At 43.2% G+C, this 11,977-nt stretch overlaps 1 protein-coding gene across 1 annotated transcript; it reads right to left on the bottom strand.

The window, feature by feature from the left end:
* Window positions 1–4,287: 4,287 nt before the first annotated feature.
* On the bottom strand, window positions 4,288–8,141 carry LOC149379731 (Major facilitator superfamily protein). The gene is made up of 4 exons (XM_089603265.1): window positions 7,934–8,141; window positions 7,599–7,816; window positions 6,526–7,082; window positions 4,288–5,408 (listed from the first exon to the last, which is right to left on the bottom strand). The coding sequence occupies exons 1-4, from the start codon at window positions 8,037–8,039 to the stop codon at window positions 4,490–4,492; spliced, it is 1,800 nt and encodes a 599-aa protein (XP_089459391.1). The 5' UTR covers window positions 8,040–8,141; the 3' UTR covers window positions 4,288–4,489.
* Between the last annotated feature and the right edge of the window lie 3,836 nt (window positions 8,142–11,977).

Below are 11,977 nucleotides of genomic sequence, written 5' to 3'. Positions count from 1 at the left end.
CGTAATAAACGCACCTATCAATAACCTTGTCATTATTTCCGGTGACGAGGATGTCGTCAACATACACGAGAAGTAGAATGTACACCCCGGCACTGGTGAATATGAACAACGAGATATCGGCTTTCGACTCAGTGAACCCCCAATGAAGTAGAGCTTGACGAAGACGATCGAACCACGCTCTGAGCTTGTTTTAAGCCGTAAAGAGCTTTATGTAGTTTGCAAACATGGTTGGGGAAGTGGTTGTTCACGAACCCATCCGGCTGTGCCATATACACTTCATCGGTTAAAATGCCGTTGAGAAACGCATTGTTAACATCCAATTGCTTTACATCCCAGTTCTTGAATACGGCGAGAGTGAGAACCAGGCGGATTGTACATGGCTTGACAATAGGGCTGTAAGTTTCTGAGAAATCGACCCCCGGAGTTTGAGCGAAGCCCTTTGCCACTAAGCGTGCTTTGTAACGTTGAACAGCTCCAGACGGAAGATATTTGACCTTAAACACCCACTTATTTCCAATGACTTTCTGGGATGATGGGGCAGGGACAAGAGACCAAGTCTCATTCTGAGATAGAGCAAGTAGCTCAGCTTCCATGGCAGCTGTCCAGGCACTATCAGCCAGAGCTTGCTTGACAGAGCTTGGTTCACTCGGTCCAGGCGAGACAGCAATTGGGTGACGAGACACAGTGAAGATTTTGGGTTTGTAAATGCCAGATTTGGACCGTGTGTGCATATAGTTGGTGGTGATAGGCTCGTCTTGTTGATGTGCAGGGACTGGGGCCGAGGCTGGTACAACTAGCCCTTGTTGTTGCTGAGCAGGAACTGGGACCGAGGCCGGTGCAGCTAGCTGGCTTGGACAACGACTCGACATGGCTGGGATGGCAGGATCAGCAGGTAACACGGCTACCAGGGCTGGTACAGTGGGACCACTAGACACTGGAAAAGTTGAGGGTAAAAGTGGCCTAGGGGTTGGGCTCTCAGCTTGGTTACGCGTGATAACATGTGTAAGGCTGGGACCACTTGGTGAGGTAGTACTATGTTGTGCATTAGGAGAGATATTGAGATTGGGACCACAGGATGACAGATTATTTTGGGCTATTTGTGGTGTATAGGCTGTATTCAGCTAAGGATACATGAACATTGGAGGGGATGAGAGTACTATTGGAACGGACTCATCAGGTGGGTGAGATTCGTCAGGGAATAAAGTAAGGTAAGGAAACTCAAACTCATTGAAAACAGCGTTCCTAGTGATGTATACTCTACCCAAAGAGTGGAGACATTTGTACCCCTTATGTAAAGGACTATAGCCAAGAAAGAGACATTTAGACGATCTAAACTCAATTTTATGGTTATTGTATGGTCTAAGATGTGGGTAAACACTACAACCAAAAACTCTAAGAAAGGTATAATCTGGTAGTCTATTATACATTTTTTGGAATGGACTAACCCCTTCTAGCACGTGAGTGGGTAAAACATTTATTGTAAAAACAGCTGAGGTAAAAGAGTCCCACCAGTATTGTAGAGGTAGTTGAGCCTGAGCCAGCATAGCCAATCCTAGTTCCACGATGTGCCGATGTTTCCTCTCAGCACGTCCATTCTGGCCATGGACATGAGGACAAGGGTGTCTCATTGCGATGCCTTGACCAGCAAGAAATGGGGCTAGAGGTCGATACTCTCCTCCCCAGTCACATTGGACGCCACATATCTTTGTCTTTAGAGACTTTTCCATGAATTTCTTGAAGCTTTTGAAGACACCGAGAGCTTCCGATTTGACTCGCAGTGGATAAATCCACGTGAATCTTGTGAAGTCGTCGATGAAGTGTATGTAGTAACGGTAGCCTTGACTCGAGGCTATGGGTGATGGTCACCATAGGTCTGTGTGTATGAGCTGCAAGACACGTGTGGACTTTGTTTGTGACAGAATAAAAGGCAATGAGTGACTCTTCTCATATTGACATGCAGAGCAAAAATCTTGCACAGTTTTCTTGGGACAGGCTATTTTGCACTTATTCAAAATGTTGTGTACAATTTTGTCTGTGGCATGGCCAAGCCTATTGTGCCACAATTGCCATTTGTCATTACTATTACAAACTGTGAAGCATGAGTACAACTGATCACTAGTTTTGAGTAGATAACTATCTTGATTTTTCTTCTCTGAGAGAGGCGGCTGAGAAGCTTGTGCATCGCCTTGAGCTAGTACTGGAAAGATCGGTGTGGTAGGGAGTGGAACATTGAGACTAAGAGGAGTGGACTTGAGCCTTGGACTTGATGTTGAACTTCCGAGCGAGTAGAGGCCATTCTCAGTTGTTCCTCTAAGAACCACTTTCCCTGTTCTCTTGTCCTTGACAACACAAGAATCAGCGTGAAATTCAACGAAAACATCATTCTCAGATGTCAGTTGAGATATACTGATTAGGCTCTTCTTTATTTCTGGAACTCTGAGTATATTTCTCAACTTAACTCCTTTAGTATCAGTATTTTTGATATTCTTGTCAACAAGATTTGATTGTCCAAGGTGAGTAATAGTTAGATGATTACCATTTCCCACCATGAGTTTCTATTTCCCTTTGTAGCTCGTGCTCACTTGCAGATTATTCATCTCCGATGTGACGTGGTTTGTCGCGCCAGAATCTGCGTACCAGGCCGGGTCAAACACCGTCTCTGGACCTACGAAGAACGTTGACATGGCTGCCTTTGAGTCTTTCTGTGGCTGAGGAGATGTTTGTTGTTGAGGAGACGCAGGTGCGGCTTGATAAGACTCGTCGAGCCGATACCAGCACGCCGTTGCGATGTGTCCCTGCTTGTTGCAGATTTGACACGTCGGTCTCAAGTTACTCGATCCCCTAGCACCGGAGACTCTTCCTCTTCCGCCTCTGTTGCGGCCTCGTCCTCGTCCGCGAGACTCCACATAGTTCACCATTGCAGTGTGTATCTGATTGTCGATGCTGCTCGCAAGGTGTTCGATCCGAGACTCCTGAGAAAGAGCCATGGCTAGAACCTCTAGGATAGAGATCTCCACACCACTTAGCTCCTGACTCTGCAGCTTGTCATTGACCATAGCCACAAGGACGTCGTACTCGCTCGGTAACCCCATCAGAACAACCATGACAAGTTCATCCTCTGAGATTTCGTATCCGGCCAGAAATAGCGAATCTGCTATGCTCTCCATTTTTGCAACATAATCTGAGATAGAGAGTGAACCTTTCTTCGTGGTCTGCAACTGGAGTTTCAGTGGCATGACTCGAGCTCTTGATTTGACAGCGAAACGTTGTTCCAGAGCAATCCAAAGAGCTTGAGCGGTTCTGATTCTGGTGACGGATCGAAGAATCGTTGTTGATAGTGAAGATAATAACCAACTCAACATGAGTTGATCTTCACGAGTCCAGATCTCGAATTCAGGATTCGGAATTGAAACTTTCACTCCTCGCTCGTCGACCGATTCATTAAATCGCGGCGGTTGAGCTCTGGTTCCGTAGATCAGACCTTGAAGGTTGTGACCTAGAATGGCCGGAAGTACCTGAGATCTCCAGACGGAGTAGTTTTCACGGTCGAGCTTCACAATGACGGCATTGTTGAGCGTTGCTGCGAAATGCGGATTGATCACAGGCCTGAGATCGTTGTTGATCTGAGAAGATGACGGAGAAGAAAGACCTTCGTTCGCCATTGTAGATGCTCTGATACCATGTGAAAGTATCATGGGGTTCCATCTCAAAACCAATTGGTAATGAGAGGAGTAATCCATGACCTTTATAAGCTCTTGTTAGTTCCCATTCACTTTCGATGTGGGATTTCTAACACGCCCCCTCAAGATGGCGGCTCTTTGCGTTCGCTCATCTTGGGCCGAATCCCAACGATTGGATCGGATACCCGTTTGGGCTTAATGGGCTCTGATACCAAGATAAGTTTGAAGAAGATGAACGAAATAGAGATTTGTTGAGCGAGAGAAAATATTCTTCTCGTTTGTTTTTCATTAATTATGAATGTGTACAGGGATGTGAATATATACACTTTCCAGATCTCTAATTGACTTCTAACAACCTAACCACTGTAACAGCAATCCAGCTCATCTACAGCTCACCAAGCCGACTCTCAACTGTGCCAGCGTATCACGTATTCTCTCCGTGCTCATTGGCTTCGAGCTCGGTCAGCTTGACTGATGACGTGGATGCTGTTGGTTGGTTATTAATTTCAAACTGAATTTCTACATTCCACCTCAAACTTGATAGTAAAAAACTTGTTGCATATAGTTCGAAGAAGCTCTTTCGCTAGATCGGTGATGGTTGAGAATATGACACAAGTATATGCACGCGCGCATATCTTTATTATTATGATACATTCAAGCCGAAAAAAAAAATATTGAGATATATGGTCATAAAAATAAAATACTAATATGATTAAAAAAAAAAGGTTAAAACTCCCTAAATAATACACATGTAATCTTAATAACTTGGTGCAAAGGTCGGGTAACTAATTAAGTACACAAGACAAGTTTCATACTTGCAAACCAAGAGGAGACGTGTCCAAGGGTCTGGGTTTAACCTCGACGATCTCGACGCACCCAAGCTCATCAACCTCAGTGAACTCCCTCTTGTAAACATACTTACTCGAAGCCCACAAGAAAACAAAGAGGTTGATAATCGAAATCACCAACAGAAACGCGTAGTAATAGTCCAAGTGACACTTATTCAGATTATTCCCAATCCAACTCCCACTCCCACTCCCATTTTTCCCGGTGATCTTATCAATCATAGTCACCAAGAAACTGTTCAGAAAGTTCCCGACTCCGATCCCGCTCGTGAAGAACGTCGTCCCAAGGCTCTGCATGTTCTCCGGCGACTGGTCGTAGAAAAACTCCAAAAGCCCGATGGCGTTGAACACGTCAGCGACGCCGAGGAGGGCGTACTGAGGAAGAAGCCAGAAGATGCTCATCGGGACGATCTCCTTCGGACCCGAGACTCCGTGGAGCTTTATGACTCTCATTCTCCGAACCTCGACCACGTAAGCCACCGCGATCGCCGCCACCTGGATCAGAAACCCGATGCCGAGTCTTTGGAGGAGTGTGATTCCTCTAGGGTTTCCTGTCTTGCGGCGCATGAACGGGACGAAGTACCGGTCGTACATCGGGACCGAGATGAGCATCGAGAGCGTCACGAAGCTTCCGAGGGAGGCCGCCGGAATGCTGAAGCTTCCGGCGCCGGATTTTGAGCCTCCTAGGGTTCGGTCTAAGGTTGTGCCTTGTTTGACGAAGAGTGTGTTGATCTGTGCCCATATTGTGCTTGGGATTAGGGTTACGAACCATATCACGAGCATTCCCAGGACTAGTTTTGCTCCTTCCACTTGTGTGACCGTGCATGGTGGGATTTTTGTCGTTACGTTGCTGTCTTCTTTTATTGCAGCCTTGTCCAAGAACCTGGAAAATAGGGAAAAACTCTAGTTTGGTAAGTATTTTTTTTTTAAAAAAAAACTTTTTTTTCTTTCAGAATATGAAAGTAGATATTGTGATCTTAAATGAACTTTTTTTTTTTTATGTATCTTCTCAATGGAATTCTTGATTTCTTCATATCTATAAAAGTAGATAGATGACAAATTGTACTAGCGACCCTGACAATTAATGTGTACTAAGAATAATTCATGTGCCATGTCTTATAAAGTTGTACATGTTATTCCCATCCCAAAAAGAAAGAGAAAGAATGCATAATGGAGTTTATTTACATGAAGTGGAAAGAAAAGAACTATATCTTAATAGTCCTCCCAGTAGGGGAAGAAAATCAAGGACAATGATATATAGTCTGTAAAGAGGGAAATGATACCCAAGAGAATAGACTTGCTATCCATTCTCACACATGATTTGGTGAAAATGCAATTATGATTCCTTAGTTATTAGTGGATAGTTTTAGTTTATATCAAGTGGTGGTGCTAGATTTCTCTCTTTTCTAGAATATCCTTGCGGATTTAATACATTGGTTTTCCTTAAAAAAAAATGAAGAAGAAGAAGAAGAAATTTTACAAACAAGTACGTATTAGTAGTGGGAGGGGTCCAATATCCATCAAGTGTTGACACAAATATTTTATATAATGGTGTTTGATTATCATCATTAGCTATTTTGCTTTCTTATGTGAATATAGTGGGGCAGCAATGTCATTTCAAATCCAATGTGACACACTCCTCTTCTATCTCTATCACCAACCCAATATTACCAGCAAGTTGGCTTAAAAAAGATTCCTAAAAAATTGAGTGAGATAGAGAGAGAACCAACAGTGCACATGAAAAGAATTAATAGAATTCAATGGCTCATGTTTACATATATATAGTGTTTTGTTTTTTTTTTTTGCATAGTAAATTTCCTAGTAAAATAACTCATGTCACATAGTTTTTGTGTGTGTGAGAGAGAGAGAGATGTGGCCAACAACAAGGGAATCTCTCTAAATTGATCCATTATTATTTCTATATATGTATATATCTATTCTAGATACCCACTAAAAGAACCCCCCACAAACAAACAAACTTATGAATAAATAATAATTACCTGAACATGGTGGTGTGATGAACTTTCCTCTTCCTAGAATCCAAATACTGTTGAAGCTCAAACTCATGAAGCTCAGAAGGAGAAGCAGGGCTCTCAAGCTTCCTCTTCTTGAAAGCAGTGATAGGCACATGAACCAAATCCCTAGCGGGACTCTTAGCACTCCTAGCCTTGTGCCTATAAATAGGAGTCCCGAGATAAAAGATGACGAGCGAGAGAAGAAGCCCAAGAGTCGGAATCCCATATCCCAAACCCCAGCCCAGATTCTCCTGAATGTAAACGAGCCCTAGCGTGGCGAAGAGAGCGCCGACGAACGAGCTGAACATCCACCAGTTGAAGAAGGACACTTTGAGAGCCTTCTCTCTCGGCTCGTAGTCGTCGAACTGGTCCGCGCCGAACGTCGAAATGTTCGGCTTCGTTCCTCCGGCTCCGATGGCTATCGTGTAGAGAGCCAAGTAGAAGAAGGCGATCTGAGAGTCCGTGGCTTTTTTGCAAACCCCGTTTGAACACGTTGGCTTGAACCTCTTCAGTGACACCGCTAGGGTGAGAAGCATCATGCCCTACAATATAAATATATTTACAAAAAATTATAAATGAAAAAGTGTCACGTCTATGTAAGGAAATTGATGTTTTGTCCATAAATGTGAGTTGGTTGTAGTTTGCTTCGGGCTAGGGTAAAATGGAAAGAATATAGCCACTCATAACAACCTTACATGAATATATAGTCACTCGTGCAAATAGATTATATATTGCAAATCAGCCATTTTTGGCCACTTGAAAAAGAGCAATGCTATTTGGCACGGTTCACGACCTCTGACGATCCACTCAGAGGTTGACACGTGGATGTTTAATCCACGTGTCAACCTCTGAGTGGATCGTCAGAGGTCGTGAACCGTGCCAAAAAGGATTCCCGCTTGAAAAATGATCAAACTATTTTGCAACGACGATGTCATGCAATTAATATACAATATGACCCCACAACAAGAGGAAAAGCAACGTAATTTTCCTTTTGGGGTTGTGGTTGAGGATTTAGAAAGAAACCCCAAACAAAAATATTAAATGAAAATTGCTATTACCACAACATAGAGGAGAGAAGAGATGGTGAAAGTCCAGAAGCGGCCAAGATAGGTATCTGCCACGTAAGCACCGAGGATCGGAGTCATCCAAACGGAGCCGGACCAGTTGTTGACGTTCCTCACCGATGACACCGTGTCTTCGTGTAGCTGTGTCGTCAGATAGTTCACCAAGTTCGAGGCTATCCCATAAAACGCCATCCTCTCAAACGCTTCGTACCCTTTTTACAAACATAGACAAATATAATATGTTATTAATAATGATATGAACGCCGGTCAAACATAATATATATATATATATATATATATATATATATATATATATATATATATATTACCAACAAGGAAAGCACAAGCTTTCCATTTGCCGGTTTTGGAAGCGAGAACCGGTCTTCCACGAAGATCAACTGTTCCATCTTGAGTACACCCTTTGGCTAATTCCATGAGAGAGAGAGAGAGATGTTGAGTTTTTGGGAGTAGTGAAATGAAAGAAGGTAAGCTAAGCTAAGCTAAAACCGTGTTTGATACGAAGTGGTGGTGGTGGTGAGGCCTTTATATATAAGAAAATAATTAATAATACACACATATATTCTTCTCACTATATATATGGCCAAAAAGATAAGCGAAAAAGCACTCTCGAAAATGTATAAAAAAAATAACAAAAAATTGGTTACGTAAGTCACCTAAACTATAAGAATCGTAAATTAGCCAATCTTTGGTAAATATTTTGTAAATAGCCAATTTGCATACGTCGCAGCCTATTAACTACCTAAAATATATGTTTGATTGTGTTATATAAGTCTTTTATTAATCTATTAATAAGTTTACTTGACTATTTACAAGAAATTAACCAAATGTGAGCTATATCACAATCCACTATATCTATGTGGCTATATAGCTTAATAACCCATAAAGTTATATGGGTCCAAAAAAGAGAGACGAAAAGACTGTTATCATATAGCCAAAACCCATATATGCGATTATATCAAAATCACTTAATAGTCAAAGCCTTATAATTACAAGTGATCCAAATATATATTTCTGGACCACGAATAATGCAAATTCATTAGTTTAAAAAACGAATAAGAAGCCTAAACACTGAGAATGATTAATTTGTAATTAGTTGATAATGAGCTCTAGACAAATGCACGCCACACCCACAGCAATGCGATTTGGATCGATGTGACGTAACCACCATATTGAGCTTCTTATCATATTAGAAACTATGATCTATCACAATTTGAGAGAATAAAAAACATGACCCATTAAGAGAAGTCGGAAGTAATTAAAAAAAAAAAGCTCTCCTTACAAACAAAAGTCCGTCGTATTATTCAGTGATAGCATGAGGTTACTACGCTTTTCCGGTGTATTGAGCTCTCGTGGTGGGATACTTGGTCTGAGTAATCCTTGAGGTCTAAGTGATCTCGTCGTTACAATGAGCAACAATCAGTTTGACGTTGGTGGGTTTGAAGAGGTTGGGGAGGAGGGTTTTGAAGAGGTGGTCACCCAAATGCTCGAAATCGGGTCAGCCGTTGGCCAACCTAGGCGCATCCAGCCTCGATTATGGGCTTTGAGCCTTTGCTGAGAGTCGGCATTTTCTTAGTGGGCTTGATTTGACTGTTGTCAGCGTTCAATTTCTGAGGGGAGGATTTTTACCCTATAACACATAGCGAATGCGAAATGGATCGAAGCTTTCCTCCCCTCAGGCGGGGTCAAGCATTTGGACTTGTGGTGTTCGGACCACCACTCTTAATCTCTTCGAGTGGGTTCGCGGAATCGAGCACAAACCAGAGGAGAATATGGTCTCAGAGATTCTTATTTGACATTGCCTGGTGTGAAGAGGATGATTGCCGAGCACTGATTGAAGTTACGTGGTCGCACAACGTCTCTCATGCTCTCCATGAGTTCGCATATGCCTTGACTGCTTGGGGAAATGACAAATTCTGACTTCTGAGTAAAAATATCGAGAAGCAATGGAAGGTGTTTAAGACTCTTAATGTTTCGAACTTGGTTGTCTATACGAAAGAGATCCGCGTCAAGGAACGTAAACTCGACACGTTACATAACAAGGAGGCAACTTACTGGCGCCAACGAAGCAAGATTGCATGGCTCAAATATTATGACCGGAATAGGACTTATTTTCACTGGAAAGCATACTAATGTTGGTCTCTCGTTAGTCGTGGAGCCTAGACCGAATTTCCAAATGGGGTAGAAACCATTGTCACGGAATATATTGTCGATTTCTTTACCTCGAGGTGCCCATTAGGCGGTGGCTAATGGTATTACCCCGGTCATTTTCCCGGATCAAAATGAGGAGCTGCTACTGGATTTCACGACCGAGGAAGTAAAGGCTGCCGCGTTCGATATCTACCCGTGGAAGACACCGGGCCCAAATGGCTTCTCCGGGATCTTCTATCACAAGTTTTGGGGAGTCATTGGAGAAGACGTGACATAATTTTGTTTGGTGGTCTTAAATGAGGGTCAAAAGTTACGCCCTGTGAACGAATGCACCATTATGTTGATTCCGAAAGGCACGGCTCCGACCAAGATGCAAGACTTTAAGTCGATAAGCCTTTGCAATGTTTTGAGCAAGATCTAACTAAGTGCATTGCTAAATCAACTTAAAGGGAGGATGGGATTGGCGATCTCGGAAAACCAAAGCGCGTTTTTTGGGGAGAGGAAAAATTTCTATAATGTTATAGTAAACTTTGAAGACCTTCACACGATGAGAATATGTTATTTTGGTAATAGTCAATGTGGGGCCTTAGAGCTCGATATTTAAAAAGCATATGACCTGATGGAGTGGTATTTCCTCGAAGGTATAATGACCAAGCTCGAATACCACATTTGATGGGTGGTCTAGTTCTCATTCGTGCTCAATGAGAAGGTGAAAGGTAATATCACACCTCATAAGGTTCTTCGACAAGGAGACCCCTTATCCCTATTTCTCTTCTTCTTTTGTTCCGAGGGACTTTCTACCCTCTTTCTTCGGGAGGAGATTGGAGGGGGCATCGAGGGCTTAAAGTTCGGATACACGGGAATTTTGCTTTACCCATGATAGCTTGGTGCTCGTCAAAGGGCTTCCCCGTATGTGGAGATAATGGTGAAGTGGTGCTTGTAGATGTATGCGCGTGCCTCGGGAAAAGTCATCAATCATGAGAAATCGGACGTATAGTTTAGAAAGAAGGTGAAGAACGACAATAGCTTGCGGTCGCTCAAGTAATTGGTGTTAGAATCTCCTTGGGCCATGAGCAGTACCTTGATTTTCCGGTGACCATGGGTCGATGTAAAGCGTATATCTTCTTGATGTAAAGCGTATATCTTCTGGATGCATTGGGGAAGTTGGGACAAGCTTTGACTCCGAAAAGAGGCTGGCGGGATAGGATTTCGGAATCTTGAATGGTTCAACCAAGCGCTTTTGGTAAAGAATATGTGGTGGCTCTTTCGGAACCCCGAGTCCTTGGAAGCCCGGCTTATTGAAGCATGCTATTACTCGACCAAGACCATTCTCATGGCCCCGGAGTCTTCATATACTTCAAACTTTTGGAACGGTCTCCGTTTGGGCTGAGACATCATCCTCCGAGGTTAGAGGTGGAAGATCGGTGAATGCTAGGAGCGGGAAGTGGATTCCAAGGCTAGGAGATTTTCTCTTTATGTTTGACGATCGAGTATCCGAGGGTACTCGAGTGTCAGATCTTAAGTAATCGGATGGCTCTTTGAACATTGGGTTGGTTCGAGAGAGGTGCTCGGAGGAGGATGTGGAACAAATCTTTAAGCTCCACAATTAACCCTGCAACGATCCGAACAAGATGTATTGGCACTACATGGAGGATGGGGAGTACTTGGTCAAAATCGGGTACCGAGTCTAGGAAGATTTGGTTGCATGAGGAAGATCCTCGGACCCGCGATGCATGAAAATTTGGTGGAATAGCATATGGGGCCTGCGAATTCCGTCGAAAAATCACTTTTTTTAGAATGGCCAAGAATTGGATCTCACGTACATCACCATGGTGAGCCAAGGAGTGCGGGTGGAGTGTACGTTTGGTCGATGTGGCTTTGGGCCGGAAAATGTTTTCCACGCCCTTTGGAGTTCTAAGACGATCTCACCGCTTTGGAAATCTACAGAGTGGTTGGCGGAGATAAAGGCTTTTTTTTCTGAGGAGATGTTTTTGGCTTCATGGCCTATATGCAGAGCACTCTGTCCACTGTCAACTTCAAAGTCTTCGTTACACTCGTGCGGAGCGCGTGGAATATTCGAAATGATAACTTTCACTCCAACCGGGACCGAAATCTAGTGGATCTTATTAATTAGCCTACCAAGATGCTCGAAGATCATAAGTAAGCCTCGATCAAGGGGGTAGAGAAGCATAACAAGCCAAGCG

The sequence above is a fragment of the Urtica dioica genome, chromosome 12, assembly GCF_054948205.1.
Source record: "Urtica dioica subsp. dioica isolate 48M chromosome 12, U.dioica_male_clone48M_v1_H2, whole genome shotgun sequence".
Lineage (NCBI taxonomy): Eukaryota > Viridiplantae > Streptophyta > Magnoliopsida > Rosales > Urticaceae > Urtica > Urtica dioica.
Note: the sequence above shows the minus strand (reverse complement) of the source record. Positions and strands in the feature narration are given on the sequence as shown.

Coding starts and splice junctions, on each gene's coding strand:
- LOC149379731 (XM_089603265.1), bottom strand. CDS start 8,039: ATGGAATTAGCCAAAGGGTGTACTCAAGATGGAACAGTTGATCTTCGT. Junction 7,817..7,933: donor AGCTTGTGCTTTCCTTGTTG/GTAATATATATA, acceptor GTTTGTAAAAAG/GGTACGAAGCGTTTGAGAGG. Junction 7,083..7,598: donor CTTCTCTCCTCTATGTTGTG/GTAATAGCAATT, acceptor TTTATATTGTAG/GGCATGATGCTTCTCACCCT.